Source organism: Oncorhynchus mykiss, chromosome 13, assembly GCF_013265735.2.
Source record: "Oncorhynchus mykiss isolate Arlee chromosome 13, USDA_OmykA_1.1, whole genome shotgun sequence".
Lineage (NCBI taxonomy): Eukaryota > Metazoa > Chordata > Actinopteri > Salmoniformes > Salmonidae > Oncorhynchus > Oncorhynchus mykiss.
Window position 1 is genome coordinate 13,654,488 of NC_048577.1, and position 17,842 is coordinate 13,672,329.

At 42.9% G+C, this 17,842-nt stretch overlaps 3 protein-coding genes across 3 annotated transcripts; 1 reads left to right on the forward strand and 2 right to left on the reverse strand.

The window, feature by feature from the left end:
• The first annotated feature begins 360 nt into the window (after window positions 1-360).
• Window positions 361-2,854, forward strand: LOC110485697 (protein Hook homolog 2-like). Its single transcript, XM_021556818.2, has 4 exons — window positions 361-489; window positions 1,672-1,731; window positions 1,882-1,953; window positions 2,149-2,854. Exons 2-4 carry the CDS (start codon window positions 1,675-1,677, stop codon window positions 2,299-2,301), a joined length of 282 nt encoding a protein of 93 aa, XP_021412493.1. The 5' UTR covers window positions 361-489; window positions 1,672-1,674; the 3' UTR covers window positions 2,302-2,854.
• A 111-nt stretch (window positions 2,855-2,965) lies between these two features.
• Window positions 2,966-10,808, reverse strand: LOC110485696 (bestrophin-2-like). Its single transcript, XM_021556817.2, has 10 exons — window positions 10,558-10,808; window positions 8,903-9,074; window positions 8,694-8,788; window positions 8,354-8,587; window positions 7,825-7,979; window positions 7,571-7,648; window positions 7,283-7,435; window positions 7,026-7,106; window positions 4,178-4,332; window positions 2,966-3,942 (listed from the first exon to the last, which is right to left on the reverse strand). Exons 2-10 carry the CDS (start codon window positions 9,052-9,054, stop codon window positions 3,051-3,053), a joined length of 1,995 nt encoding a protein of 664 aa, XP_021412492.1. The 5' UTR covers window positions 9,055-9,074; window positions 10,558-10,808; the 3' UTR covers window positions 2,966-3,050.
• A 506-nt stretch (window positions 10,809-11,314) lies between these two features.
• Window positions 11,315-17,597, reverse strand: LOC110485695 (ATPase GET3). The gene is made up of 7 exons (XM_036940335.1): window positions 17,420-17,597; window positions 16,539-16,686; window positions 15,963-16,111; window positions 14,628-14,778; window positions 13,888-13,995; window positions 13,435-13,632; window positions 11,315-13,332 (listed from the first exon to the last, which is right to left on the reverse strand). Exons 1-7 carry the CDS (start codon window positions 17,560-17,562, stop codon window positions 13,204-13,206), a joined length of 1,026 nt encoding a protein of 341 aa, XP_036796230.1. The 5' UTR covers window positions 17,563-17,597; the 3' UTR covers window positions 11,315-13,203.
• Window positions 17,598-17,842: the final 245 nt, after the last annotated feature.

Here is a 17,842-nt window from a genome sequence, read left to right on the forward strand (position 1 = left end):
CACATTTCTGGGGATTTTTGATATGGCCATATTTCATTCTATGTACCCGTATAGTAAATAGTACAAGAATACAAGAATCATTACCTGTTACTTGATTGTATATTTTACCCAGCCTTGCTTTCTGGTAAGTAAGTCTTGGACAAGTAAGGCTTTTTCCCGTGTCAGAACAGCCCATACAGCAGGAGCCTACCGCCTGTTTCTGTAGCATGAGACAGCCGGATGTACAAGTACACCATCTAAACAGGATGCTTGCTTTCTGGTGCTTACCTACAAATCCCCCCTGTGACCGTCTGAATGTGGACGTTCGATATTGAATGTGCCCTGATCAGCAGTAAAGCATATGTGGCCACAGGGAAGAGCCAGACTACCAAAGCCTACCTCGTCATTGTCTCTCACTCTGAACAAAACCAGCCAGGGCCTCTTCCCCCCATGTGGATTGGACCTGGCTGAAGAGAGAGCAGAGAGGGGCAGCGCCTGGCTGGATGTAAGGTTGGTGTGTTTATTAGTGTTTGGCGTTGTGGTTGTATTTTGGCTAGAAAGTAGTTTGGTTGAAGAGAGAGGCTGGGCAGTGGCTTGCAAGCTGTTAGGTCAGTGTGTTTATCAGTGTTTAGATTCGCGACTAATTATTTTGGTTAGAAGGGTTGCTGATTGTTGGACTGTTGGAGCTAGGAACACAAGCATTTTGCTACACCTGCAATAACATTTTTTATTATTTTTTTATTATTTTATTTCACCTTTATTTAACCAGGTAAACAACAACACAGAGTTACACATGGAATAAACAAGCGTACAGTCAATTCCACAATAGAAAAAAAGAAAGTCTATATACAGTGTGTGCAAATGGCGTGAGGAGGTAAGGCAATAAATAGGCCATAGTAGTGAAGTAATTACAATTTAGCAGATTAACACTGGAGTGATAGATGAGCAGATGATGATGAGCAGATGATGGTGTGTAAGTAGTGATACTGGTGTGCAAAAGAGAAGCAAAGTAAATAAAAACAATATGGGGATGAGGTAGGTAGATTGGGTGGGCAATTTACAGATGGACTATCGGTTAGCTGCTCAGATAGCTGATGCTTAAATTTAGTGAGGGAAATGTAAGTCTCCAGCTTCAGCGATTTTTGCAATTTGTTCCAGTCACTGGCAGCAGAGAACTGGAAGGAAAGGCAGCCAAAGGAAGTGTCAGCTTTGGGGACGACCAGTGAGATATACCTGCTGGAGCGCGTGCTACGGGTGGATGTTGTTATCGTGACCAGTGAACTGAGATAAGGCGGAGCTTTACCTAGCATAGACTTATAGATGACCTGGAGCCAGTGGGATTGGCGACGAATATGTAGCGAGGGCTAGCCGACGAGAGCATACAGGTCGCAGTGGTGGGTGGGATAAGGGGCTTTGGTGACAAAACGGATGGCACTGTGATAGACTGCATCCAGTTTGCTGAGTAGAGTATTGGAAGCTATTTTGTAAATGACATCGCCGAAGTCGAGGATCGGTCGGAAAGTCAGTTTTACGAGGATCTGTGACCAATACATTTTGATTTGATTTGACTGTTAATGTGATACAATTTCTCTGGCTAGATGTTGCTGTTTGGCTAGTGGTCAGTCAGTGGCCCTATTTTTGTGGTTTGGTTGGAGTACTGATGTTTTATGGGCATCATTGTGATACATTTAGACGATGACGACTGAAGAGGAGACTACTTCCTGTGATGTCATCATGACAGCTGTCAAAGAAGTGAGTGCTTGGCCCGATTTCAGAACTATGTTTGTCATACGCCATCATCTGTGGCAAATCTTTAATGCACCACCCAATGCTCTTAATTATATATAATTATATATATTATAATATCAAATGTTGATATTACTCTATCTGTTGATGTTCCAGGACTCACATGAGAGGATCATGTCCAGACAAGACCAAGAGGAAAAACTCACTATTACAGACTGGTATAGTATGGTGAGTGTGTGATAATGTTTCCCTATATAGTGCATTACCCCAAAACTAGTCCACTATATAGGGTATAGGGTCTCATTTCAAATGAAGAAAGTTGGAAAAGTGAGGACTGAATGTTATTGTTAAACCATGTGTATGTCACTCCTGAGCGGACTCTACTGTTTGAATGAGAAATTCGTTTTTATGCATCCCCTCCAGTGTGTGACTCTCCAGCAGCAGGAGCTGAGGCTGTCTGAGGGCTCTTGCAGGCCTCCAGGCCAAGCCCAGTCCTTCCTGGCCCAGCAGAGGCAGTCCACCCAGGCCAGGAGCAGGAGAGGCATGGGGCTCTCTCCCAAGCTACAGCCCAGATAGGAGGGAGAGATGGAGGGAGAGGTCCCTCTGTTGGGGATGGTGGGATTGACACTGGATGGACAAGGAACGTTGGAAGAGGATGTTGATGGGATTTTTGTGGCTGTTTAAAAAAATATTGGACGTTAAAAAAACTATTTTATGTAACATTGGCGCCACCTGCTGGTCAAATGGTATTGGTGTTCGTTTTTTGTCCATCTCAGTTTGAATCTAAAAGTTTTAAAGGAATAGATAGGACAGTAAAGGAACATCACTATTACAATGTGTTGCCAATGGATTTTCAACAAATATCAACATGACTTACAGTATAGCGCTCATTTTCTCCAGATTTTATTTGACTGTATTGTCTCACATATCTGCTGTCATCCCAAGCTATTGTGTCTCATAGCAACAGAAATGGAACTATGGCAAGAAAGATTTGTCTTTTCTTTTTATTTACCTCATTATAATTCATTATAATTCATAACAACGTAACAAGGTGAAAAATCATTCATCTAAAGTAAATGTACAGTGTAAGATTGGTGAACACAGTGAAAGCTGCAGCTCAACCTTGCAGCATCTGGGTGGATTGATCAGTAGGATGAACTTCATGCAGATGATCTATAGACCAGTGATTTCTCATGAACATACTACAGTGATATATGACCTAGCTTTTCAGTGTAATGTGTTGGTCCCAGTTGGACAGAAGTATGTATGTTCTCCCTTACTCATAGTCCGGTTCTGAAATGGCATCCTATTCCCTAAGTAGTGCACTAATTTTGGCTAGAACAGGGTGCAGTTTCTCGTTTCGGAGCCGATGGGGACTCTGACCCCATGCTGACGCTCCTATGACGCTGTGGGGCGCTGTAGGACGGCACAGTGAGGAAAGACATCTTGGCTCCACCAATGGGCGGCTTGGGAATGGCGGGGATCACTGTGCTCTGCTCTGTGATTGGTTCAGAGATGAAAAGGTCTTGGGTGGAGCAGGCTGTGGAACGGGGGTGGATGATTCTGGGGGCTAGGGGGCTGGAGGGGGTTGTCGAGGCTGGTCTGGGTGTCTTATTCTGGGGTTGTCTGATGGATGTTTGGCCTCGGTCTCTGGAAGGCTGGAGGGGTGATGGGAGCAGTGGCATGCGGCTTTGAATATCTCCTGTCACCTCAGTGTTCCCTTCCTCCATCTTTTCTTTCTCTGCCCCCTTCTGGGTGTTCCCCTCATCCTTTTCTTCTTCCTCTTCTTCCATAATCTCTTCCTGGCTTTGAAGGGCGTCCCCACATCTCTCCACCCCAACCCCAAACTGTACCTCCATGAGGGGTGTCCTAGCATTAAACACCCCTCCACAACTACATATGGTACTCTGAGTATCCTGAGCTAAAACAGACGGCAGCGAGCCCCCAGACGGCCCCAAAGTCTTCCCACCTTCGTCATCCTCGTCCTCACCCTCTTCATCACTGAACGAGGGCGGGTACATCCCGGAGCGACGGCGGAACCTTTGGAGCTGGGCGGAGGTGCGGCGCAGCGCCCCTCCAATGAGTCCCGTGGGGGACGGGGCAGTGAAGAGGAGCCGGTTGAACAGGGCCATGTTGGGGTGGTGGCCCCCACCCTGAGACTCCACATTCTCAGTGATATCTGCCAGGGGAGCGAAGTGCATCTCCTCTTTGGGAATCCTGGAGGGGACAGACTCAATTCAAATCACTACAACTTGAATAATGCCCTTAGGGCCATACAGAAGTGTTAGCAAGGTTAGAAACATACAACTAATCATCTTTGGACTTGTAAGACACACATACGGAATATCCTTGGTTGCAACGAGGTGAACACATATTTGAGGTGTATTGTAGAAATGTATTGCACTTGCCCCAAAAATATAATAAAATAAAATAGAATAGAATAGAGACTTACGCCATGTCGAATGTGGAGCCCTGGAAGGAGGGTTTGCGCAGCCCGAATAGAGTTGCTGCAGTGTAGGGAGGACGAGGGTTAGAGTCGTTCCAATATCGGTCTCTTTCCATGATGGGAAGATCCCCATACATCTCATCGACTGCCATCATGGAGACCTAAGGAAACACACACTCAACCTCTTCAGTTTCAGATGAGGGAAGTTCCAAGAAACTCTTCTGTTGAAGTTTCCTTTCACCCCACCATTTTATTCTCTCACTTTGAATGTTTCAAAAGTACTTATCCCACTCATGTACAAGTGTAGGCTCGGCCCTAATTTATGTGCTCTCTGTCACCTGGAGCTGCATAGCAAATGGCCAGTAACACAAGGAAAGCACAAAGGACAATGCTCAAGGACTAGCCAGCCCTTCCCCCCTGAGGGGCCAAAATGTATCTCTCTGTTACAGAGGACTGACTACTATAAAATAAAGCTATAGTATCCATGTCTGGTATCTATCTGAAACGTGTACCTTAAAGAGGACTCTGAAGCTATCTATATGTATGTATATTGAACAAAAATATAAACGCAACATGTAAAGTGTTGGTCCCATGTTTAATGAGCTGAAATGACATTTTAAAAATGCACCGAAAGCTTACTTATTTTTGTTTTGTTACATCCCTGTTTGTTAGCATTTAACCTTTTACAAGATAATCCATCCACCTGACATGGAGTGTGGCATATCAAGAAGCTGATTAAACAGCAGGATCATTACACAGGTGCACCTTGTGCTGACCACTCTAAAATGTGCAGTTCTGTCACACAACACAATGCCAGAGATGTCTCAAGTTTTGAGGGAGATGCAATTGGCATGCTGACTGCAGGAATGTCCACCAGAGCTGTTGCCAGAGAATTTAATGATCATTTCTCTACAATAAGTAGACTCTAAAGTCGTTTAAGAGAATTTGGCAGTACGTCCAACTGGCCTCAAAAACGTAGATCACGTGTAACCACGCCAGCCCAGGACCTCCACATCCGGCTTTTTCACCTGTGGGATTGTCTGAGACCAGCCACCCGGACAGCTGATGAAACTGTGGGTTTGCACCACAGGAGGTTGGTGGAATCTTAATTGGGGAGGACGGGCTCGTGGTAATGGCTGGAGCGGAATGGGTGGATTGGTATCAAATACATCAAACATGGTTTGTATGTGCTTCATGCCATTCCATTTGCCCCGTTCCAGCCATTAAATTGAATTGAAGAGGAGTGGGACAACATTCCACAGGCCACAATCAATCAACAGCCTGATCAACTCTATGAGAAGGAGATGTGTCGTGCTGCATGAGGTAAATGGTGATCACACCAGATACTGACTGGCTTTCTGATCCACATCCCTACCTTTTTGTTAAGGTATCTGTGACCAACAGATGCATATCTATATTCCAGTCATGTGAAATCCATAGATTAGGCCCTAATTAATTTATTTCAATTGACAGATTTCCTTATATGCACTGTAACTCAGTAAAATCTTTAAAATTGTTGCATGTTGCGTTCATATTTTTGTTCAGTGGATGATCTCTGTGGTAACTTGTATAAAGTAGTGAATGCTCCTTAGCAGGAGGGTGAACTCTAAATTACTCTGTGCAAAGGTGTTTTATGGTCCTCTCAGGAATACTTTGAAGTACTACTTAAGTAGTTTTGGGGGTATCTGTACTTTCTTTACTATTTATATTCTTGACTAATTTTACTTTTACTTCACTACATTCCTAAAGAAAAGTATCTACTTTTTACTCCATACATTTTCCCTGACTCCCAAAAGTAGTGAATGCTCCTTAGCAGGACAAGAAAATGGTGCAATTCACACACTTATCAAGAGAACACCCCTGGTCATCTCTACTGCCATCTGGTGGACTTACTAAACACACACGCTTCGTTTGTAAATTATGTCTGAGTGTCGGAGTGGGCCACCATAAATTAAAAAACAAACAAGAAAATGGTGCTGTCTGGTTTGCTTAATGTAAGGAATTTTAAATGATTTATACTTTTAGACTTTTACTCAAGTAGTATTTTACTGGGTGACTTTCACTTTTACTTGAGTCATTCTCTATGAATGTATCTTTACTTTTACTCAAGTATGACAATGGGGTACTTCTTACACCACTGGATCTTTATGCCTAGACTAATGCTTTGTTAATGTCAGTCTTGCCTTGTAGCTTAATCTTTATGCCTAGACTAATGCTTTGTTAATGTCAGTATTGCCTTGTAGCTTAATCTTTATGCCTAGACTAATGCTTTGTTAATGTCAGTATTGCCTTGTAGCTTAATCTTTATGCCTAGACTAATGCTTTGTTAATGTCAGTATTGCCTTGTAGCTTAATCTTTATGCCTAGACTAATGCTTTGTTAATGTCAGTATTGCCTTGTAGCTTAATCGTTATGCCTAGACTAATGCTTTGTTAATGTCAGTATTGCCTTGTAACTTAATCGTTATGCCTAGACTAATGCTTTGTTAATGTCAGTATTGCCTTGTAGCTTAATCGTTATGCCTTGTATGTGAAACCATTCATTTTACAAAGTTATTAAATTATACTTGCTTTGATATTTGATTTTATGACCATTCCTTGATCTTAGTCCGCTAAACATACAATACTTGATAGCACATGGTTTAACCATGGTCTTACATATTGCGATCTATATTATGGAGCCATTTAATTCATTTAATGGGCTAATTGCTTCGTCTTATTACGGGTTACATGTGGTATATTTGTAGTTTCACAAATATGAAGCATTACCCACTACATATACATGCATATATTACATCTACGATAACAATGGGGAGTTGTGAGAAGGATAGCAATACATGTGATTCAATATAAACCTGGAAGTTCCTGTCTATCAGCCAGTTGGTCTCAAAGTCATCATCGTCCTCTCCAAATGGGTTTATCAACTGCTCTGCTACCTGAAAAACATACAAAAAATTGGTAATGTTCATTGGGGCACGCAAGGGAAATGTTTTAAAACAATTTGCAACGGAAATAAATAAAAAATATGTTTGTTTTTGGTAGCCTCTCCCTGTTTCAGTCTGGTTTTCTTCCATTTGCTACCTTGAGAACACAACAATGAACTTCCACTGACCTTGAGCCAGCCAGCGTAGAAAAAGAACTGTAGCAGAGTGAAGATGGGGACGTACAGGTCCAGGTCATGACCCAGGTAGCCCTGTGTGGGGTCCAGGAACTGACGTCCTATCAGACACACGAAGAAAAAACTGTACACGGCCAGAGTCACCACCTATAGGGATGGTGGAGACGAGAACATAGGACACCGAATGAGTGATGCCGACAGAGAAAATTCGACAATTATTGCACATACAATCACCTGCATGCACACACACACACACACACACACACACACACACACACAAACCTGAGTGTAGACCAGGGGAACACTGATCATGTCGTAATGGAAAAGCATACTGCAGTTCCCTCTGAAATGATTGAGCTCCTGCCGACATAAACAGACAAGCACACAAATGTAAGTTATTGTTTTTGTTGAATGTATTGTTTTTGTGTAAGGTTCAGTCAGTATGTAAGTCGGGTACAGCTTATTCATGTCATATAACTATTGACATAATGTGGTTTATCACTATGTCGCTTTATGTGTGTTGTATTGTAGACTACCTCCAGCACTAGTTTGAGGGTGCTGTCGTCCTTAATCCTGCCCTCACAGCGGGCCAGGGCGGCCAGGTTAGTGAACCACACACAGGGAATCCAGTACTTGTTATAGGGGGACTTGAGGCTCTCAAACTTCTTCCGCTCCTCCCTGGTCATGAACCCTGAGGAGAGGGGAGTGTATCTGTCACAGGTGAGGTCGGAACTCCCATGTACTGCTTTGAAACCCAATGTCTTAATTAGGCCAAGAGGAAATTGGACCGAGGGTGACACTGATTAAAGTTGCAGGCAGGGCTACCGCTAGACCGCTACATAAACTATAGGTATGTGTTTGGAGCCTTTGGAGACAGTTTTGTCCCACAAGATGTGGGACAAAACTGCAAGTGGTATGGTGTATCCAGATGTACACTGTAGGCTACTTTCTTGTGTTTGAATTCTGAAAATCTGCAAAGTGCAATTTTTCCTTGAAGGCGACATCTGGAAAGTGCAATATCTCCTCAAAGGCAGTCTCTTAGCTACATCTGAATGACACATTTACCTGCTTCCACGACGTGGTCCATGGTCGGGAAGCGTTTGAACACCGCGGTGCTGACCGAGCGCAAAATCAGTAACGCGGACAGACTTGCATAGCGCATCATGGTGCGTCGCAGCAGCCGCCCGCGCTCGTCCACACCCTGCAGGCCGCCGGAGAGCACGCACATCAGGCGGTCAGGTAATGGAATGCGGGTGTACTGATTCCACCAGCGGTTCACCACCAGTGTCACGTAAAAACCTGGAAAACAGCAGCAAATGGTTCTGTAATGAATGGTGGTATTTTCTTATAGAATAGAAGAATATTCTAATATAATCTGTGTTAATGATTTAGTAATATTGCCCACCTAGCACAAAAGACATGGGGATGAGACTGGCATAGTGGTTGCAGTAAATTGCCAGTTTTTCAAAATACCTCTTCTGGTCATCAAAGAGGAAGAATCTTAAGAGGTAAAAGTTACATAATAATGTGCACCAATTAAAACAATCTGAAATCTTCAAATAGTAATGGAAAGTTCAAATAATTATGTAACTTGGTAGCCAAAGGCTCTCATACCTGTATGTGACACTGATGGCAGTGTACATGGCGAAGAAAGCAAGGAACTCCTTCCATAAGACCTTGTAGATGCTTCCCCTCCAGGCTAGGAGCAGTTTGGAGAACCCGCAGAAGCGCGCATTGGCAACTTGCGCGGTGTAGGTGACCGTCATGATGTCGTCTATCAGTTAATCTATCATATTAAAAATATATATATATATCTCGGAAAACATATATTGTGTTAGTTTTGTTTCTATTAATCAAGGGAAATGGAAAGAAAACCCATGTCTAACCCTCCACAAATCATACCGATACAGTTTTGTTTCTATTAATCAAGGGAAATGGAAAGAAAACCCATGTCTAACCCTCCACAAATCATACCTATACAGTTTTGTTTCTATTAATCAAGGGAAATGGAAAGAAAACCCATGTCTAACCCTCCACAAATCATACCTATACAGTTTTGTTTATGTAACAGGTGTAAAATATACTTTATGTATTTCACCGAAAATCCCTCATATTTATTTTTCATTCATTAATTTATGGTTATTTTCAGATCTATTACAATACTTTCAAAAGTGAAGTATTTTACTGTATTTCTTTTCTAAATTGTGTTGATGTTGTGATGTCATCTACGAGAACCATGCTTTTACGCCTCAGTTTGGTCAAAGCGTGATGAGGAGAGGTATGTGTTTATGTTTATTTTGAATGCACATGTTAGCAAGTGTTCACAAATGCACACAAAAAAACAAGCAAAAATTATATCATAATTTATTAAGTGTTGTTGTACTACTGTTAGTATGAATATTAGCGTGAATGGGGATAATTTTCGAGAGCAACTGTAGTTGCAAATTTGCGAGGTTAGCCCAGCTACGGTTAGCTTTGGGTGCGTGAGAGGCTCTCTTTCAGGTACAGACAGCGTGAGTTTTCTGACGATTTTCTCACGGGAATGTCTTTTGTCAGGCAAATATACTTATGTACGACAGTCCAGACGGCAGCATTAACGTTTGCCCTGCATTTGTATCCATTCCATGCAGTTATGTTGTGAAATGTGACGTTTTTGTATTTAATTTAGCTATCGTTCATTTTGATACCTGTCCGGTCATGTCAGGAATGGCGTTGTTACCTCATTAGTATGCCTCGGATATAGTGGTGCAACAGTACACTCAAATAAATATTTAGCACTTATTAGCAAATTATTGTATTGGTGTACAATGTTTCTAAAATTAAGTTAGAGTATTTTGAAATATTAACATGCACATTTTGTACAATGCATTTTTTGGGTTTTTTGCGAGTTTGCTCAAGGCGTGACGAGGAGAGGCAAATATACTTATTATGTATGAGAGTCCAGACGACAGCATACAGCATTAAGCAGACAACTGCAGAATTGTGTCCAGAGCTTTCCCTTCCCATCCACCAACACCTCACCAGAACACAATACATTTAGACTTTGCGTAAAAGTCCATGAAAACACCTAGTTCGATGGACAAATTTAGGACAGATATGAAACAAATGGTATTACGTCTAGTCTACGTGCAGTGAGTGGATCTTTGGGGTGTTTGCAGGTTCAGGTTAATCAACAATCTCCGCGCTTAGCATTATTGCTGCGCACGATCAAAGCCCTTACATATTCCATAGCCTAATACATCTGTACAACTTTGATATTCTCTACTAACCATTCTACGTCCACCGTTGGTAACCCATTCAGCCGATACATCATACAGTAAAAGAAGGCAGCAGTAGAGGGTAATCCTTGGATGCTGGAGCCTCAGCAGTGCGTTCTGTGGTTCGAGCGCCCCGGGGCAAATCCCGAAAATTGGAGGAGACGAAGCTCGTTAGTGTATGTCCCCTACTGGGAGAGCGAGCTTTTCTGCACAGTGCATTTTAAATCGGTGATGGACCACAAGCGACAGCCTGCCGAGAGCTACACAATGTCAAAAACGCAAGTGGGTAAAAATTAGAAGAAAAAAAAGTATTGGAAAATAGGAAATAGTCAGACTGCCACTGATAAAAAAAAAAAGACTAAACCATGTAACAGTATGGTAATATTTATTACATTGTGCATATATTAGAAAATGTTTATGGTGCATTATATTTTTTGAACGAGGCAAGTGTTTTTTTTCCAGTCCATTGACAAATTTGAATTCATTCTACAAAACACCGTGTCAGCTCAACAGGAGGCTTGTTGTTTGCAGGTTCTGAGCGTAGAAGTTACCCACAAAGTCAGGACCTGTCAAGACAAATCTGTTGTTCAACAAGGCATGTTGTACCGCAGACCATCCATGCGTGTCCCGGCTGCGTCTTGGGGTCGCCTGCGTCCAAGAGTCTACTTAGGGCCTACTTGTGACCCAATCACAATGTCTATATTGTAGTTCGTAACATTATTTGGTTATGAAAGCTGTGTTAATAAATAACAACACGTAACCAACAATCTCCCTGCGAATTAGACATGTTTGTTTTTTATTTAGTAAGTTTAACAATTGCCTGGGGGGGGGGGGGGTATGCATAACTTGAAGCATTAATAACATTGCATGGACAAAATCAAATCAAAAGGACCCTTCCAAGACTTGTGTTGCTACTGCAGAGATTATGGGGCTATAGCTGGTAGTATAATGACCACTTCTGGTGTGTGACTATCTTGATGACAAGTCAAATTGACAGCTAGTGGGATATTTTGCCTGTGGATCAAAAAAGCTGTGCCAATTGTGCACCAATGCAAAAATGCAGGCAACACAAAAATCCCACACTGGATGATGTCTAAATAGGAGCTAAATAATGAACCAACCTTTCAACAGGGGACCAATCAACATTCAGTAATCAATTGTATATTATAATGCATTAAGGCATTCATTAAGCCAAGTAGCCAACTAGCATCACGCTGTGTACCCAAATAGAGAGCCCTCTACACAACAGACAGGGTGTGTCTGAAACAGCACACCATTCCCTATATAAAATGCACTACTTTTGACCAGGGAGAAAGAGATTTGTTTAACCAGGCTAAGTCCCCCCCACCCAGGCTGAACACTGTACTCAATGGTGAGTGCAGCATTCAGTCTGGTTCAACCAGGCTAGAGAGAAAAGTAGCACTTTAAAAGCTTTACACAAAGACTGCTTCAGTGGCATCCTAGAGTAGCGAAAACAATGACATTGGCATAAAATAATTACAAGTAGCCATCTGATACTGTAGATTATAGATGAATGACACTGCTCAGTGATCAATAAATATAATTTCTTTATCCAAGAGCTGAACTAAATGTAGGTGGGGCCATGTTATTTACACCATAAACATGTGGTGCGTGAGAACAACATTTTGGTCAAATAATGTAGTTAAGTATGTCCATGCTATTATTACTCAAGTATTCAAATGCTCTTCTAAGGCTGGTCAGTGGACTGATGGGATTGGTGGGACAGAAATATAACATGATCTGAAAACCCTTCCCTCTAGGCCTATATCCCTCTTCATAATGACTATTCACCCTGGGGTCGTAAGTCCTCACCCTGCATCACACACCCACCTTCATCCAAAACAGACTAAACTTTCCCACGACTCATATTATTCTCCATTCCCACAATGGAGGGCATTAAGAAGTCAGAATGTGCATCCAAAATGGCACCCTATTCCCTATATATAGTGCACTACTTTTGACCAGGGCCCTGGTCAAAATGTGTGGCAATAATGCACTATACAGGGAATAGGGTGCCATTTCAGATGCAAACCAAACAGATACAGTCTAATTAAACCACATGGTAAAAACCAAAGATGCAGTCCATCGTCTCAAAGCTGTTTTATACTGAAAAACACAGCAGCGGCACCAAACTCAGCCATTAGGGATAGTTTCACTTGTACATTACTGAGGCTGGAATATGGAAGGAAAAATAGGATGGAGGCAGGAGGAGGAGGAGAGGAGAAAGGGGGGGGGGGGGCCTTGAGTGTTCCTCTGGGAAAAGTTAAATTCTTTAGGAATAGTTCATCTTTCCCTGGTGAGATATGATGGAGAGAATGGTATAGATAGAATGATAGAGAAAAGTGAAAGGAGAGAGAAATCACATGTGGATCCTCCTTTCGCTTTTAGACTGTAGGCCTACAACAGGAGCAGGTGGTTGTGTGTCCTTGTGTTCTGTGTTGTCCGCCCCCTGTGTGTGTGTGTGTGTGTGTGTGTGTGTGTGTGTGTGTGTGTGTCGTTCTTGCTGTAGTGGTTTAGGTTCCTGAAGATGAAGAGGATGGGGATGTTCTTGCTGGGTTGCTGTAATGCAGGAGTGAGGCTGGGGTCAAGGGGGACGGAGATGGTGAGTTCAGACTGCGACTGGGAGTCAGAGGTCAATCACTTGGTAGGGGGGATGTAGGGCTCCAGGAGTTGCATTGAGAAGGTGTTGACTTTTTCGGACCCCCGTACCTCGTGGGGCAGCAGCGGTAACTTGATTATGTGGAAATCTTCATATAGATCCTCCATCTGGGACAGAAAATAAAGGTTAGGACACCATTGTAGGGGCAGAGCACGTGGTGACAGACTACTGCCATTGACAACATGAAGACTACTTATGCCGTGCTTTACCTGGTCCAGGTACTTGGACTGGATCTTGTGGCGGGCCTCGCACATCTTGCATGGCCGGTCTGAGTCGGGGAACACCAGCTGGTTGACGATAATGTTGTGCGTGTCGATGCGACACTTGGCCAGCTCCTGGATCAGGCGCTCCGTCTCGTACAAGGACAGGAACTCGGCGATGCACACACAGATAAACGTTGTTTGTTCCTATGAGGGTGTGTGGGGAGGAGCGGAGAGAGGCGTCAAACACAAGTAGAGACAGTCACTATACGGACTCCAAAAACTGTAATTAACACACAATACTCAAATAACTCCACATAGTGAAGTAGAGTGGTTATCAATCAAATGTACATAATGCAGGTGTATATACACACCACAATGTTTTCCTAGAGCGAAGATGTTTGGTAAAGCATTGTTAAGGAGATCGATGTTTCTAAATGGGTCGGTGTTGGTCTGACTTACAGGGTCTTTGAACTGCTCACTGACAGAGCGGATGACTGGTAGGGTCTCCTCCAGCTTAGAGGCCAGCTGGTCTGCGTTCATGTCTCCCAGACCCAGCATGTTACACATCTACAGGGGAGAAAGAGTGAGCGAGAACTAGAGAGAAGGATCATGCACAAGTGGCAACAATAAGAGAACTGATGCTACTGACTCAGACAGCAACTCTGGTCAATAAAAACAGAGCAACTAGAGCTTCATGCTTAACACAGAAATAAATCAACAGTCAGTAGGTCTTACCTAGGAGATGAAGAGGCTGATCTGGTTTAGGGCTAGTAGACCTTACCTGTGAGATGAAGAGGCTGATCTGGTTTAGGGTTAGTAGACCTTACCTGTGAGATGAAGAGGCTGATCTGGTTTAGGGCTAGTAGACCTTACCTGTGAGATTAAGGGGCTGATCTGGTTTAGGGCTAGTAGACCTTACCTGTGATGATGAAGGGGCTGATCTGGTTTAGGGCTAGTAGACCTTACCTGTGAGATGAAGGGGCTGATCTGGTTTAGAGCTAGTAGACCTTACCTGTGATGATGAAGGGGCTGATCTGGTTTAGGGCTAGTAGACCTTACCTGTGATGATGAAGGGGCTGATCTGGTTTAGGGCTAGTAGACCTTACCTGTGAGATGAAGGGGCTGATCTGGTTTAGGGCTAGTAGACCTTACCTGTGATGATGAAGGGGCTGATCTGGTTTAGGGCTAGTAGACCTTACCTGTGAGATGAAGGGACTGATCTGGTTCTTGATCTGCATGAGTCGTCCCAGGCCTCTCTCCACTATGGTGGGGAAGTTGAGCAGACGTAGCGTGTGGCCAGTGGGGGCAGTGTCGAACACCACCACAGAGAAGTTCATGCCTTTCACTAACCTGAACGGAGAGGAAAAGAGTATGACTGAGGAACACTGGAGTTAGTCAATATAACCTTATTAACCCTCTAGTTTCTAAGCTGGGGGGGGGGGGGGGGGGGGGGGGGGGGTTCTACTAAGCTTAAATATAGATTTATTTTAAGATGGTCACACCAAGGGCCATTTAGCTATTTGATTATGAATTTTAAGACTCCTTATTAAGGCAGAGTTTTGTTTTGCCCTAGAACTACACAGCTGATTAAAATAATCAACTAATCATCAAGCTTTGAATCAGCTGTGTAATGTTAGAGTAAAAAACAAAACAGTTTGGGAAACCCTGCCTTAAGGGGTCTTAAAATTCAAATAGCTAAATGATCCTTGGTGTGACCATCTTAAAACAAATCTATTTTAGCTTAGTAGAACCCCCCCCCCCCCCCCCCCCCCCCCCCCCCCCCCCCTACAGGCAGAAGAGGCAGTAACGACTTCAGATGAGTCCCGTGATGCTTGTGGGGGTTTGTAGAGCAAAATCGAGAGTCTCAGTTTGTAGGCCAAACCGTTCAGACACTACAGACATATTCGTGAGAAGACCGATTTTCAGGATGTCTAATGGTCTGACAAACACCGCTCTAGCTCTGCCACTTTTCACCGCAAGTGCGATATCAGCGGATGTGGTGGATTGAGACTCAGCCCATGCAAAAAAAAAACATCTTTCATTTAAACCGATGGATTTTGATGGGGATTTTTTAAATTATGGCCGTGGAAATTTTAGGAAAATGGTTAAGCTTACCCAGACGTATGAATTTGATTCGGGTGACAATAAAGCCCAGTAACAGCAGCCCAACTAATTTCTACTACCACAAGTACAGACCAACATGGATATTTATTATTATTTAACTTGGCAAGTCAGTTAAGAACAAATTCTTATTTTCAATGACGGCCTAGGAACAGTGGGAACTGCCTGTTCAGGGGCAGAACGACAGATTTGTACCTTGTCAGCTCAGGGATTTGAACTTGCAACCTTTCGGTTACTAGTCCGACGCTCTAACCACTAGGCTACCCTGCTTCTATCACAGAAACTGAACATAACCAATGATTGACTGAATTTAAAGAACTTTTAAAAACATTCAAAGCATAATGTGTATCGATAACTAATGTGGAGAGCCATTAAGTGTTGACTTCATGACCTCTGTGTGTGTGTCTCCGTACCTCATGACCTCTGCGTAGCTCATGGCCTCGTCGATGCCGGGGAAGGCGCTCATGGCCTCCTGCATCATCTTCTTGCCCATACTCAGCATGTTGTCCTCTTCAAAGAACTCATCTGGGAGCTCCGCCACACCCAGGCTGGGGTCAATCTCCTGCAGGAGCACACAGACAACACAGACAGAGCAGAGGTCAGGGCAAGACAGGAGGAAAGAGAAAATCTCCATCTTGGGGTAAAACAGACTTTGCTTGCAGAACTTTGTTTTATATACTGACAGCTAGATTTTCTATTTCTATTGTGTATGTGAAACAAACTATTGTGTGAATCAAAAGTTTACAGTCTTGCTTGTGTCATTCTCCAAACAAAGCTTGCTGAATGTCACCCTCTAGTCAACATAAGCTCCTAAGTCGACTTCTATGAATATATTGACGGTGAGGAGGTAGTCTGACAAACCAGCTCTTTGCCTCTACTCATTCTCAAAACCTAGTAAGCGTGTGCATACTGCAGAGAGCGACATCACCAGTCTGTAGTGTAGACAATAAAAAACTGGGGCAGAGAGACTGGGTCTAATGCTGACATACCATAGCGAAGAGGTTCTCGTAGCCCTTGACTTTTGTGGGCACCTTAGAGAACTTCTGGTCAAAGGCATCTGAGATGTTGTGTGCCGGGTCAGTGGAGATGATGAGCACGCTGTCACGCACCGCAGCCAGCTGTACAGCCAGACTGCAGCTGTGGGGGCAAAGGACAGACAGATACTTTAGCACACATAGACAGAATGTCATGAGCACGCACAGACAGACAAATATGACCACAGACATGAACACTGATAGACAGACACATGAGCACAGACAAACAAGACAGACCTTTATCAATCCTTCAGTTAGAAACATTGTTTACGTATGTATATATTACTACATTAGAAACATAGTGTCTTCTCAATTAAATAAAAATCAGGTTCGCATGAAACTGACAAATTTAACCACCGAACTTTGAAATTGGTGTTTGAAAGTGATGGTCCATGTTGAGTTGATGGTAGTGTCTAACTAAAACGAGTTAGCTAGATAACGTTAGATAGATAGCGGAGTTTGCTAACCTGATGTTTGCTGTTAATGTAAAAGATTGTTCAAAACTGTTTAAAACTCGCTGGATTGTTAGCTAACGTAGTAAGTAATGACAGTGTTATGAATTTGACAGCTAGCTAACTAGTTAGCTACAGTTTCTAGCTATTATTGTCATTTAAGCTAACCATATAACTAGCTAACGTTAGCTCACTATGTTTCCCACTGAAATAAGAGCTACGCTGATGGTAAATGACTGTCAATAAAGAAACATTAATTGAACGTCGGGCTAGCGGTATTGAACAAGCTACGCTAGCTAGCTAGATATCTATACTTGGCTAGGCCATTCATTTGGCTCGTGACGTTAGCTAACAGTGACAAAGCACTATTTTGCATCGACCTACCTGCATGTTGTTTTGCCAACGCCACCTTTGCCTCCAACAAATATCCATTTCAGAGATTTCTGCTCTATAATGTTTTTCAATGTTGGTTCTAAAGGCTCCACATCGGGCGCATCTTCAAATTCTTCTTCCAACGAAGCTGCCATCTTGTGTGTACAGGTCAGCAAATGGGATGTACCAAATAATAAAAACACCTGGGTAAAAAAAAAGCGACCCTCTTTTGGGCTATACCAAGGCTAAATAGTTTAGCGATCAAAATGTAAACATATTTTCAGCCAACAATCTAATCAAAAACCAAATGAAAAACACTCAATTTATAAGAAACAATAACACAATGGATGGATATTGAGCAACAAAGACAAAGGAGGCCCATCTATTAGGAATTGTTTTTATTCCACATCAGAAATAATAGTAAGAGGACACATT

Excerpts from the sequence above, each read along its gene's own strand:
- LOC110485697 (XM_021556818.2), top strand. The coding sequence starts at position 1,675 with ATGACGACTGAAGAGGAGACTACTTCCTGTGATGTCATCATGACAGCT. Across the intron at positions 1,732-1,881 it reads TCATGACAGCTGTCAAAGAA|GACTCACATGAGAGGATCAT; the intron begins GTGAGTGCTTGG and ends TTGATGTTCCAG. Across the intron at positions 1,954-2,148 it reads TTACAGACTGGTATAGTATG|TGTGTGACTCTCCAGCAGCA; the intron begins GTGAGTGTGTGA and ends CATCCCCTCCAG.
- LOC110485696 (XM_021556817.2), bottom strand. The coding sequence starts at position 9,054 with ATGACGGTCACCTACACCGCGCAAGTTGCCAATGCGCGCTTCTGCGGG. Across the intron at positions 7,649-7,824 it reads CCCTCAAACTAGTGCTGGAG|GAGCTCAATCATTTCAGAGG; the intron begins GTAGTCTACAAT and ends TTATGTCGGCAG. Across the intron at positions 7,436-7,570 it reads TTCCCCTGGTCTACACTCAG|GTGGTGACTCTGGCCGTGTA; the intron begins GTTTGTGTGTGT and ends CCATCCCTATAG.
- LOC110485695 (XM_036940335.1), bottom strand. The coding sequence starts at position 17,562 with ATGGCAGCTTCGTTGGAAGAAGAATTTGAAGATGCGCCCGATGTGGAG. Across the intron at positions 16,112-16,538 it reads ACGAGAACCTCTTCGCTATG|GAGATTGACCCCAGCCTGGG; the intron begins GTATGTCAGCAT and ends GTGCTCCTGCAG. Across the intron at positions 13,633-13,887 it reads GTGAGCAGTTCAAAGACCCT|GAACAAACAACGTTTATCTG; the intron begins GTAAGTCAGACC and ends ACACCCTCATAG.